The sequence below is a fragment of the Spea bombifrons genome, chromosome 2 (assembly GCF_027358695.1).
Source record: "Spea bombifrons isolate aSpeBom1 chromosome 2, aSpeBom1.2.pri, whole genome shotgun sequence".
NCBI lineage: Eukaryota > Metazoa > Chordata > Amphibia > Anura > Pelobatidae > Spea > Spea bombifrons.
Window position 1 is genome coordinate 124,327,096 of NC_071088.1, and position 14,094 is coordinate 124,341,189.

General features: G+C 40.5%; 1 protein-coding gene across 1 annotated transcript; it reads right to left on the bottom strand.

Annotated features, from left to right (window-relative positions):
• Positions 1–7,558: 7,558 nt before the first annotated feature.
• Positions 7,559–12,482, bottom strand: ALOX5AP (arachidonate 5-lipoxygenase activating protein). The gene is made up of 5 exons (XM_053456377.1): positions 12,362–12,482; positions 10,791–10,890; positions 9,868–9,938; positions 8,506–8,587; positions 7,559–7,812 (listed from the first exon to the last, which is right to left on the bottom strand). Exons 1-5 carry the CDS (start codon positions 12,429–12,431, stop codon positions 7,650–7,652), a joined length of 486 nt encoding a protein of 161 aa, XP_053312352.1. The 5' UTR covers positions 12,432–12,482; the 3' UTR covers positions 7,559–7,649.
• Positions 12,483–14,094: the final 1,612 nt, after the last annotated feature.

Consider the following 14,094-nt stretch of genomic DNA (forward strand, 5'->3'; position numbering starts at 1 on the left):
CCTTCTATCTCCTCTACTGCCGCCTGCCTCAGCGCTGCCCCGACTGCAGTGATGGGAGCGTGAGGTGCCGGCGCTTCATGCTGTGCGCCGGCATATGACATCATATGCCGGCGCTCAGCAGTGAAGCCGTGCGCACCGTGGCAGAGCAGCGAGACAGAGGCCTCGCGTCCCCACCACAGGACTGCACGGTAAGTGACCTACAAGGGGGGATAGGGAGAGGGTAGATAGTGAGAAGGGGGGGTAGGGAGAGGGTAGATAGTGAGAAGGGGGTAGGGAGAGGGTAGATAGTGAGAATAGGGGGGGGGAGAGGGTAGATAGTGAGAAGGGAGGGAGAGGAGGTAGATTGGGTGGGGGGCCTTAACAGATTCTTGCACCGGGGCCCTGAGGCTTCTAGTTACGCCCCTGCATTTAAGTCATAGGTAGTTTTAATACATAATTACTATTGATGCATAAGTCTGTGACAGCTTGCCCTTAGGTCAAACTTCAATTGCTTACGTATTTTGCATTTTTGAACTTCATAGCTTGTAACATAAATGCGGATTTCCATTGTATTGAATTTACTCTTTTTTTACATTGGAACGTTAACATGTTGCTTGGTAAAATATGTTGGAATGTATTAAGTTTACTTCTAGTGCCAGGACAGTATGAGAAAACGATCTTAGTGAGAAACTTGGGAAAGAGTGAGTCAAGCTGAAATTAAATGATTGCGTCTGATGTAAGTGTCATCCAAATTCTCTAAGTTAGGGTGGAGGAAATATGGCACAGCTGTATCTGACACTGAGTAACCAACACTCAAATATTGCCTATGGCTATGAAAGTTAAAGGTACACTCCAGCCATCATATGAATTTTGCCGATGATAGCTATATAGTCCATTTTGCAAATACTTGTGGACAAGGGAAGCGCTTCTCTACCACTGATCGGCATTTTTAAGTCAGACCATGGAGGCAGAGGGCTGCTGCTACTGCAGTATTTTAATATGCGTTCTTCTATTATGAGAGTGTTGGGGACAGCAAACTGTCCCTTTAATGGTTATATCAATTTAAAGTTAGCAATCAGGGTGGTCTATAGGTGGCATAGCCTTCTAGCAGGATGTTTGGCTGTCCCGAATCTAAAACAAGACGAAGGACTCATTAATGTTTGAATCTTTATATCAATTAAAAAGGCAGAGACTAGATCTTCCATCAAATTCTTTGTTTCTAATGGCAGCGACTAATATATTGTTGTGTGTCCTATTTTAACAGTTATTCTACTAGAATAAATTCCACAGACTGACCTGGACTTAATGTGCCATTCTTGGACAGCAGCAGACACATTGTCTTTTCCTTCTTGCCTTTAAGGTTAGCATCATGTTGTTTGTTTTTATGCTTTGCAATTATTAATCTCCCTGTTATACCTTTCTCTTCCTGCATCTCTTTCTGTGAGAGAAAAAAACCCTCCTGTAATGGACATAGCTGTCAAACCCAGACCTTACGCTCTTCTCCTGAAGAATCATAACAAGAACAAACTATTTTGAGGACTACAACTTCCGTCACCCTTATCATCATTGGGTTTCTAACTGAATAAATAAAAATTCCTATTTATTAATATCAATGTGGGAGTCTCTGTGTTTTTTATGGGAGGTTCACGATGTAGGGGGGCACCTGTAATCTCTGAATGCAGAACATGTTTTTTATCCTGCATGCAATACACTGGAATTTTGACATGTTGATATCGTGTACTGGCACCGATCTTGCACCCATATTTTAATACTTTTGTTCTGTGTAGACGAGCTGTCAGTCAGCCGCATTCTCTTAACAGCAGTCTCACCTGTGCAAATAAATTAATACGCAAATTAGACTTTTGACGGAGGAAATAACAGAAAGCTGTCCACTAGTTTATTAGCAAATGGGCAGCCTCACTACGTTATGGAAACATTTCTCTTTCGGTGAGTGCTTTCAGATATCCTGCAAAAAGCCACTACATACTGGTTTGTCAACTACATAAATTGTAGGATTCATTATGGATTAATGGATACCGAACTTTGATGCGTCACACTTTAAAGCATTGATAATACAATGGCATGAATATTTACCATGTGAAGTTCACTCAATGGCTAAGTGCATGACTACTTAAACCACTCAACCTCTTGTAACCACCCCCAGTAAATAATGACAAGAGCCATTAATGTGGGCCACAGCTTTATTAACACATGCCATCTTAATCATATGAACCATAACCCTGTAACAACCTGCAAGCTGCTAGCCACTAAGCCTAGGAGGCGGTTCAACGCGTGTAAACCAAGAGTTCTAGCCCAGCGGGTGCCATCATGCTCTGGACCTGCCTCTCCAAGCTCGTACGGGTGCAGCCTCAACATACTAACATTCCAGACGCCGGACAAATTCTTCCACAGCTGTGACTATAAAGAGAAAAAACAGGCCAGCAATTCCATGTCACATTAAATCAGGGAGGGAGGGATGTGCCTGTGCTTGGGATCCAGGCAGGAAAAGGTTGAATTGATCTAACCTGAACCTTTTAAAGCCTTACCCGCAATATTGTAGCACCCACCCATCCAATAGAGGAACTTCTGGTAATGCCCACCCTGCGACCTAGGCCAGCAGTCATAGTCCCCCTTTCCTAATTTTATAATAAAGTTTAGGCATTTAGTCAACTGATTAATTATTTGTATTGACTTGTATTATGTGTCTTTAATCATACCATCTTCTCATGCAAAACATTATCTTATAAACCTTTTTTATGTTTTATAACGATTGAATGCAAGAATATTAGAAGAGTATATATATATATATATATTTGCATTTCTATGTCTACGACTATATTATGAATTATTTAATGTATATGGCTAAATATTTAATATGATTCTTTGTCTTTTTGTGTTGTGCTTAGTTATTACTTGTGTTTTTTTCTTCTAAATTTAGCTGCAAATGGATAGTAAATTGGGAGTGGATCCTCGACGAATTTAATGAATAAGTTACTTACCCAGCGGCTTTCACGTCACTCAGAGTAACCTTGTAATAGTTAAGGGATTGGTAAAGCATACATAGAATTCTTCAATGATCCCTGGAAATAATGTGCATGACCAATCACTTCAATATGCTTTACAGTTTTGTCCTTATGGCTAGCAATTAATTTAAGGACATGGATTATATTTTCCTGTCTTGTACATTACAGCCCGATTTTCTTTGCAACCTATATTTATCCAAGGTGTCTCCTTTTAAAAAGTGATTTGATACCTAAATTGGAAGTTACAAGCCTTTCACATTCAACTTGGTTCTGGTTGTAAGTACCAAGTAATCTTTTCCATTTAACACATCTTCTATAAGCCAAAATGCTGGAGTTAGGGAAGGAGCAAATGCATACAGGGATTCTGCACTGGGAATTCACGATGGGGCACCATGAAAATGTATCAGTCTGTCTTTATCTGTTGGTATATTTCCTAATTTTCTATAGAATTGTTGGTTCTCTAAGCGGCCGGTACCCCAGTTGGAACAAAAAAGAAAGCAATTGGCTTTACCAGGATCTGCCTATGTGGGCTCTTCTGCCTACCCATGCAGGCTATTTTGTATTGTAAAATAGGAACTGTACAATTCTAATGCAGAGATGCTGGTCTGCCAATCTATACAGTATATTTTTATTACCAGGATGTCCACTGGCCGGAAAGCCCATAAGGGCTAAGACCAAGCACAAGGCTTGTACAGTCTGCAGAAAGACCCTGCAGTATTCCAGAAGGTTGTTCTCTTCTACCTGGTCTAACACAAACGAAGTGGTGGAAATAAATATAATATCTATGGAGTGGATGGGGACTGAAATATAGGCCACATTTCTGCACCTCAGAAACTTGACTCAATTGCAGCCTTCGGTGAGGTCTGAAAGCTGCCTTTTGAGACATCAGGGGTAATCCTTCTTCTGCCTCAGAACAGGACTTTTTTCTTGTGAAGACCTTTCCTCGGAAACAAAAATTGACTGGGTATTTCCAGGAGAGCTAGGAAACTAGGATGATCCCATGGTAGCTAAAGCTTTGAAAAGAACAGTTCTGTAGAAGATGGTCACATTTATCGGACCCCATCGATTGAAAAGCAGAGGGGTTCCTGCGTAAGTCTTTTGAGGTGGCTGCAGCAAACTTCAAAAAGTGTGTTGCCTCAGTTTCAGTGGCCAGCCCTGTTAAGAACTGTTTGCAGCAGGTGGAAGAAGATCTGGCCTTGAGGCATCCAAAAAGGAGACAGCTAAGTATCCGGCTGCAATATCTTCTGGTGTTGATTTTATGTGTGATGCAACCATTGATGAATCCAAGAACAGCAACAAGGTCTGCAGCTTACAACTTTGAGGCTAAGAGGTTGACGCTACCTTTAAGAGCAAAGTTTGTGGGGAAAATAGTTTGATTCTGAATATGCTACACAAGAAAAGTTCTGGTTGCTTGATTCCTGAGAAAAGGAAATGTACACACCTTACTCCACATGTAGACATGAGTGCATGGCAGGACAAAAAGTGGTTGCTTATAGATTCTGACATCTGGTCCCTCCCAGTGTATAGAAAGTACAAAAAATGTTTTGAATTGAATGGTGTAAATAAAATTCAGTCCTTTTACTCAGACAATAAAGTTACTAGGAGGCCGCAAAGTTCTGATAAAGCCCAGCCCCAAAAACAAGTGTCTCTCTTTGGCTATTTGAAATGTTGGGAGGAATGCACTTGATACCTGACCCTATTAGCTCCAAAACATCCTGTAATCACACCCTTGAAAACATATCCTGAAAAATAATCTGCCATGTGAGATGTAATCTTTAATCATTTATACTTTTCCTCTTGTGATCATGTTCATTGTTTTCCACGTAAACAACAGTTTTTGTTTTATTTAGAATAATGAAAAATACATGTTTGTAGTGCCACACAGTGGTTGATAAAAAATACTAAAAATAAAATTGCAAATAAATAAGGAACACTCACGTTTCAGCTTTGAGGTACTAAAGATAAGTTAAAGGTATACAGTCACCTTCATATCTATTATCGTAACTACACGTCTTTGGGTATTTTGCTTTAGAGAAGCTATGATGGGGAAAAAGCCCACTCCATCAAGAGAATCTCACCCCGGCACCCTAGATGTATCACCCTTAAGTTTCAATATACGTTGAAAAATATCTGAAAATCTGATGGACGGGAAGTTTGGTGAAGCTTTCACTTTATTTTCATGACTTTGATATTTTCTAATTGTGTGAAAAAGTCAAGCAATAGGGTATCTCTACAATTACAGAGTCACCCTAAGTGTCCCTTGCCTGAAAAATAGCGGGCATCACCTGATTCTAGAACTAATGCTGAAGGTGCCATATTAAGACCTAGAGAATAAATGTAATCAAAACATGTGGCACAGAGAGAATGAGATATCCTGAAACTGATGAGTGGCTTGATAAGTGTTTATTGTAACCAATGAGTTTTTAATGAAAGTGATTTCGTTAAAGTATTAATATTTTGGTCTTAGGTCTCTAATGGTATATTTGTCCCGGATGTGGCTCTTTGAGTAAGGTAGACAGGCAGTCCTGCCCCACTCCAACCTTTTGGCTACTGCCCCACACATCCCTGCCTCTGGCCACATCCCACCAAAGGTGTCCTAGTTTGGACACTTTAATTTTTGGGAGGTTATGGTCACTCAATATTTTTTTCAACTCCAATGATGACAATGAGACGCTGTCTCCTTTTAATATAAATGTGTATAGAAAGGGTAACCACAGATACTGTGGAGGGTCTTAAGAACAAACCGGATTGCTTGGATTTGTCTTCATCTTGATCAATATATTAGGGATATTTTGAATAGATTGATATACCAACTAGGCATGTGTAACTAGGCCAGAAAGAAATTTGGAAAATGTTTCATTTTTCGCCTCTTCGTTTTCGGGCAACAAATTATGTTCCCTACCCGTTCGCTTCAGCTGCAAATTCAGGGGCAATTTTAATTCATAAATATGTTATAAATATGTTGCCCACATTCACTCTCACTCATTCTATCACACTCTCATTCTCATTTGCTCTTTCTCACACTCTAAATGCTTCCCTACATTCTCTGCCGACCATTTCTGCTTCTGCTGACCACTTCCACATCCTCATCTTCTATCATCTATGTTGTATCTCTTCTCTTCTCACTTCTATCTTTGTCTGCATCTCTGCGGACATAGGCCTGTGTGGAAGTGGTTGGCAGAAGTGGAAGTGGTCGGCAGAGAAGGTAAGGAAACATTTAGAGAGCATTAACATGTGAATATGTGGAACGGCCTCCCAGCAGAAGAAAATTGAGGTGCACAGAACCCCTTTTATTTAATGTAATAACGTCTTACCTAATGTAAGGAATATTTACTTGACTGAGGGGTGGTGGATGTGAACACCCTCCCACCAGAATCGGCTTGAGGTCCTCAGAACCCCTGAGATTTGTACTTTTATTTAATGTAATAAAGTCTTACTTGATGTAAGGAAGATTTACTTGACTGGGGGGTGAATATATGGAACAGCCTCCCAGCAGAAGTAACTTGAGGCCCACAGAGCCCGTGGATTTTTCTTTTCCTCATCTTTACATCTCTCTGTTATAAGTTGTTTTTTTGGTTGAGATTTTGAAAGATATTATCAAAAGTTTAGGTTTAGAGTGATCTGAGGTAGATTTTTTCAGTATAGATATCTCTGGCATTGCAATAGTTAACTATAGCCTTTTTTTTTCCCTTTTTTGCTTTATGTAACCTCTTGCACCCTGCCCTTGATTGTTTCCTGGAGAGTTTGCATTTGCTGGTATTTAATAAGCAGCACCTGTCAGATTTATTGGACTCTGAATGCTTAAGATGTATACCCACTTTAAACCTTAACCACGCTTTCTGTGATTGCTGCCCAAAAACGCCACATGAATACATACACACTGACTTCCGTAACTGCAGGCTTTCTGCTTCCGTAACTGCAGGCTTTCTTACTGGCTGACCATGTCACACGGAAGTGAGGATCCCACTGCCAACTGATCATATGCTGGAAATGGAGTTTGTCTATGTCTCTGCAAATATCCCCACTCCATTATGCCAATATGATTTCTCACACATTGAACTTTGTATTATACAGAACTAACTGAGCCCAGGGCCGGCCTTAGGTAGTGAGAAGGCGCAGGGGGGGCGAGGTAGTGAGAAGGGGCAGAGGGGGTAGTGAGAAGGGGGCGCCAGAGGAGTAGTAAGCGCCGGCTCTGACTGAGCCCTTCTTGCCAGAGAAAGTTGTCTTATGAGAAACTATATTTCATGCCTGAGATGTCTGGTGCTTTAGAAAATGACTCCACTGTGAAAACAATATAAGCATCTATCACCCAAACATCTGAATACAGTTACAGGTACATCTTGTCTTTCAATGCTATTTTATTGATAGAAAAACATAACATAACACCAGAATGAGCAATAAAAATGAATTTAGTTATTTTTTATTGGTAGAAGGCTTGTCTGACCTTTTGGTCACAGTCTAGACACAGACTTCAGTAATTACCAACTATTGCATTTTTTTTAAAAAAAAGGCATTTTTTAAAAAGCAATGAATTTCTTCCATATAATAAAAGCAATGGTTTAATGTGTTTCATGCTATAGTGGTAGACATTCATAGAACATCTAGTATGCTCTTTGTTTTGCTCAATTTTACTGCCTGATCTAAAAATTAAGGTATGAGGAGAAAAGGTGAGACAGTGTTGCTAACTGCCTTTATATACATTTTCACGTCACTTCCAAAGAAAACTCCAATGTAATAGTTCAGAATTCCAGCCATGGACATAAGAAAGAGGAATAACACGACGCGTTTTCCAAAGATATATCCAGGAGTGCTGAAGAAATAAAAATATGACATAAAAAAAAAAATATTAGAATATAATCTTATAAATGCCAAAGAAATTCCAAACTCTACAAGGTAGTACAGTAATACAATAACAAAACACAATTGTGTGAGAGGATATATATTAACCCCTTAATGACACGTACGGGCTCAAAATGCATTGTTTTCAATGGGTTTAGGGACCGCCCATTGTCCTTAAGGGGTTAAAAAAAACATGCCAGAAATAAAATTTCATATAATGTTACTTTTTTTGAAGCATAAAGTTCCAGCTGTATGAATTTTGCAATTCCTACCTTTTTGCAACCGACGCATCCACAATCACATGCTTACACATATGCATATACACTAAAACATCCTCACTCCTTCACACCTCCTCTCCATCACACCTCCTCTCCATCACACCTCCACTCCCTCACACCTCCACATCCTTACTTTGTCGAGAGCCTTTCTTTTGAAACTGCAGATTCACGGAACATTACATTACGTGATCCCATCACGTTCCCATTTTTTGCGAGTGGGCTGGACCAACTAGGACCAGCCTTGTTAGAAGAAATTTGGACTGGCCTAAGTTCCCTGGTAACTTGCTTGACTCGACGCCAGAGCAACTGCACCACAAATCAAGCCATATAAATGTTTTTTTCTTTTCATATCATAGAATATAATGTGTGGCTTGCAATATACATACATCTGTGTGTTTTCTCCCAGATATCCAACAAAATATTTCTGCCGAACACATAAATACATGATACCAGCAAAAGCCGCAGGTCCTGGGAAAAAGGAAAGGTCAACTTTAGAAATTTAGACTTTAGACTCTGAAATGTACATGAGTTATTGATGTTGCACACAGATCACATATATATACCGTATTGGCCCGAATATAGGCCGCACTTTTTCCCCCCACTTTAAGTCTTTAAAGTGGGGGTGCGGCCTATATTCGGGGTCTAGCGCCCGACGCCCGGGACATGCAGTCCCGGGCGCCGGGCAGGCAGCGGGGTTAGGATACAGATCCCCCGCAGCGGTGCAGGGGACCTGCATCCTACTCCCCGATACGCTCAGACAGCCTCCTCTGCCAGCACTTCCCACGGGGGGGGTGCCGGCACGGGAGGTTGTCTAAGTGCATCGCACGGATGTTCACCGGCAGCGGCGATGCGCCGTTGCCGGTGAACGTGCGCACGATGCATTCTAACCCCCCCGACTTACCAGGGCAGACTCCCGGGTGTCTTGCAGGGCCGGCGGAAGACATCTACGCAATACGCGTATACAACTTCCGGTGCCGGCACTTCCGCTGAGTGCCGGTACCGGGAGTTGTATACACGATGTGCATAGATGTCCCCCTCCGGCCCCGTAAGACACCCGGGAGTCTGCTCTGGTAAGTCGGGGGGGGGGGAGAGGACAGAGTGGCAGCATATCGTGGGGAGGACAGAGTGGCAGCGTATCTCGAGGGGGGGGCAGAGTGGCAGCGTATCTCGAGGGGGGGGAGGACAGAGTGGCAGCGTATCTCGAGGGGGGGAGGACAGAGTGGCAGCGTATCTCGGGGAGGGGGGGAGGACAGAGTGGCAGCGTATCTCGGGGGGGAGAGGACAGAGTGGCAGGATGTTTTTTGGTGCTTTTTTTAAAGAAAAAAACGTTTTCTTTAAAAAAGCACCAAACTTTTAGGGTGCGGCCTATACACGGGGGCGGCCTATATCCGAGCCAATACGGTATATATATATATATACATACATATGTATATATGACATTTTCATATTAGTGTTCTGTCCGTGCTGCTTTTTTCAGTATTGTGTTTCAAAAGGTGTACAATTAAGTAAGCATTGAGAACGTGATTTGAAGGATGTTGGTGTAAAAGTGCACACAATACACAATACTGTTTCTAGATAACGTTCATTAAAATTCTAAACACACTTTATAAGTGACAGGTAGGGTTAGGAGAAAAATAAAATATCTCTAATATCTCTACATGATGTAGAACTCATCTGGGGATATCTTAGGAGGCACCATATATGAGACATGTATATGTGATATACACTATATGATAAGTGTGTGTTACCTTGACTGCAAAATATTCCAGCACACCACAGCAAAGCTAGAAATGTAGGGTACGCATCCGTGCAGTTTTGGCTGAAAAAAGTACAAATACTGTTAATTTGGATGTATTGGATTAATTGTTTCTTAAAGAGTTTCCGTGTCATGTTTTTGCTACTTTTTTGGACTTTTTGTTATTTTCTTTAAAACAGGACCAGCCACCATTGTTGCACTAAACATAAAACGATTCATTTTAAGTTAATTTTATATGAAAGCTCATATTTTTGAGAAGAATATCTGAAAACGTAATGGGGCTTTAGTATGTGACCCACCAACACTGAATTAACTATTTTCTTTAAGACCCCCAGGTACCAGTGCCGGAGCTGGCTTGCGGTGAGTATTCCGCACATGTACATTACATCTGGCAGAATACAACTCATGCGCGGCAGACAGCGGTGAGGATAAAGGTTTTCGTGAGGGCTCCATAAATTTATTTATTATATTTGTTCAATAAAAGCGGCTTTTCCACAAACATATCTGTGTATCTACATATTCTGTTGTATTACTTCGGCCAGGGAATTGTTTAAGAGGTTTGTGTAACTTGCCATGTGCATTATGTCTTGTAGATTATGGCTGTGGAGAGTGTAAGGGGGGGTGTATTGCAGAAATTTGGCATGCAAAAAAATATAAATGATAATGCAACATGTCACACACATTAATGAGCATTTGGTGGCTGGAGGGTACCTTTAATTCTTAAAACTGATATTTGACTTTGTTTATTCTAGTGATGTTTGCTTGTTTTGGGAAAGCTCGGGGACAGAGCCAATTGTGGTCCAATCTCCATTCTAAATAGGGTAGCAAGTTAAGGCCGGCGTCCTTACATCATTTGAATTCATTTAGAATTGGTCAGCATGCGCTTGCTGTAACACAGAACAATATTCAACTTACTTTGCTGTGTACACTTTATCAAAGGCAGGAGAGCTTGTCTTCTGAGAACTCTTGGAATTTGCAATCTTGCTCTCATTTTCCACTTTGAACGCAAAGAAAACTGGAATGTAAACAGGATATGTTAGAAAACCCAAGCAGAACTATTAGCCTTTAATGCGCATTTCTATATAAACACAGAATATAAAACATAGTGATGGCCGAAAAGACCCAAATGGCCCATCTAGTTTGCCCTTATAGAAAGACTGTGTATGTTTTTATTCCATAGGACAGCTTTATTTTCATCCTAAACTTTATTGAATTCATTTACAATAATTGTGTATACTAATTCCACTGGAAGGTCATTCCACATATCTACTACCCTTTCTTAAATAAAAAGTTATGGTCTGTTACATATATATATATATATATATATATATATATATATATATAATGCATGCCCTTTCTTTGATATTCTAGTTCCATTTCTGATATTATGCTGGTGAGTTCCTCTATATTATGCTCTAATAAGTTACTAATCTATTCATCTCGAACTGAGAAGAGGAAGCCATGCGTTTGATTAAACAAATGCTATCCGACCGTTACAACAGTATGCACCCGCTTGGTCTATATATTTGAATAATGTAGTGAAACCAGTTATAAGGAAGGTTGGAAACCAACGGCACATCAGCCAACATGAAGTTCTATTCTTCAACATACTCAGCTAGCCAAAGCCTACCTGGTGTCCTTCATGATCCATTGAGAATTTAACAGAAAGGTACTTATCAAAATATCATCCAATCAGAGCAATTTTGTACAGAAACATAGAATTGGATGAGAGATAAAAACCATTTGGTCAATTTAGTTCTCATTTAGGCTCATTTTTACTGATTTAAGACTCAGGATAACATTATGCCTAATCCCATGCATGTCTAAATCCCCTTAGTGTATTAGCCTCTACCACTTCTGATGGGAGGCTGTTCCGTGTATCTACCATATACAGTTAAATAAAACCTCCTTAAATGAAACCTATTTGTATTACATACCCTAGACAATGTTCTAGATAGTAATTCTGGATCACATTTGCAACTGAAGTGTTTAAAACCATTGACACTGAAGAAATATTTTAGCTCACCAATAGATCGTGCGGTGCTTAAATAATTTAATCAAAGTAATATCCATGGTGTCATATAGGAAAGTATCACTTATTATGATCCTAAAAGGGGATAATTCCCGTAGACTGACATATTTATGAACAGTCACATTAAAAAATGTGATACTACACAAAAACATTTTTATTTATATTTTAATAATAACATTTACATTATATGGGACCTACAGTATATACTGTACATGTGTATGTATATATACTGTATATATATATATATATATATATATATACACACACACATACACATGTACAGTATATACTGTAGGTGCCATATAATGTAAATGTAATTATCAAAATATACACACATATATACACACACACACACGCACATGTATACATACATATAAAACATTTCTGTCTGAACTGAGACATTCATCATTTAAAACTAAGTTTTACATAACCCGTTAACACAGTGCCCCCTTACTGTTCTGGACGACACTTATTAACGTGACGATCGCCAGCAGGACGGTATTTTCCAGGATTTCACAGTCCATCTCAGTCTGTCTTGTGAGCAGCAGTGAAAATATTGCGGTATAAATAAGAGGCTCAATGCAATCATCTTGCAAAAGAGGAAGTTTTGTTTCTCTTATGGAAATAAGCCGGTTCAACGATAATGAAGAAATACCTCGAATGTCTGCAACGTGTTCATTGAACTCACCGGACTCTGGGACCTTTTGACCTAAGGGCCAACCTAAGCTATGGCCAAGTAATATAACCGGGCCCGTATTGGCAGGTAAGCATTATGCAGTCCTGTCCATCCCCACAAGTTATGTTTTCTTTTACTGACAGGGTGATAGATAAGTGGAACTGCCTCCCAACAAAAACAGTAGTGGTTAATGCAGTGAGGGAATTTAAACATACATGGGATATGTATATGACGATCGTGAATCTAAGACCAGACCAATGACTGATTAAGCTTTCCATTTGAACAGGAGAAAAACACAGGAGGACGAAATGGGCCAAATGGTTCTCCTCTACTGTGAGATTCAAGTGTCCATGGACTAAAGGCTGCCTTTTGTTACTATAGAGGCTAGATGGAAAAATGTAAATAAATGCATACATAAAATCCCAAGACCAGGGGCGTTACCAGAAACCACAGGGCCCCGCTGCAAAAATTGCCCTGGGCCCCCAACTTCAACAGCTGGTCTGTACCATAATTGCCCCTAAACAACTTATCTGTACCTTCTTTGCCCCTTGCCCCCCGTTCCAACATACACTCTGGCTCACACACACAATTACACATCCACGCTTACACACACAATTATACATCCATGCTTACATACATACATATATACATATATACAAACACATATACATGCTCCACACCCCCACTTACCTCTCCAGCCGCTTCATGTCCAGCTCGCACACTGTGCGCTGTTCGGTGCGGGGTCAAGTGACGTAACGTGACCCCAATAAGCTCCTCACTCAAAATTGTTAAGAAGGGACCCTTCTGGCCTGGACCAGTGCGGTCGCAGTGGTCGCACCAAGCCCCCTAGAGGCATGGGGGCCCCTTCCCAGCTGAGACCCCTGTAGTTACACCACCACCCTGAAATTAGCGGCAGAAGCCTATAGTGTTATGCAGGTGAAATGCGGGTAGCTTATTTCTTTCACAGATCTGAAGCCAGTATGTATAAACATGTCAGTTTTGCATCAATATTTCGGCCTTAGATATTCAAATATTTTCTCTCTTTTTCTCAGCATTACAAACTGTCCATGATGTCATTTCCAACACAGCAGCATCATATTATTCTGGGGAACACGAGGAGTGCTTCAGGAGTCTTGTAGGGTTGGGGAAGCAAGGAAATATATCTTAACTGGTATAAAAAGCAATAAAATTAGGATGAGCTTCTGCTGCGGGAATAGCCAAATGCCCCGCATACATTCTAAATGTGCTCAGTCATTATTGGCAGAGTATAAGTGTGCGTATGAGTGAGTGGCAGAGTATAAGTGTGCGTACATGAGAGGGGCAGATTATAAGTGTGTGTATTAGTGATTAGCAGAGTACAAATGTGCATATGAGTGCGTGGCAGAGTATAAGTGTGTAGATGAATGATTGGCAGAGTATAAGTGTGCGTATTAGTGAGTGGCAGACTATAAATGTGCGTATGAGTGAGTGGCAAAAACAGTGTTTTTGATTTTTTCCAATAGGGTCCAGCC

Coding starts and splice junctions, on each gene's coding strand:
- ALOX5AP (XM_053456377.1), bottom strand. CDS start 12,431: ATGGACTGTGAAATCCTGGAAAATACCGTCCTGCTGGCGATCGTCACG. Junction 10,891..12,361: donor AATAAGTGTCGTCCAGAACA/GTAAGGGGGCAC, acceptor TTTACATTCCAG/TTTTCTTTGCGTTCAAAGTG. Junction 9,939..10,790: donor GATAAAGTGTACACAGCAAA/GTAAGTTGAATA, acceptor TACTTTTTTCAG/CCAAAACTGCACGGATGCGT.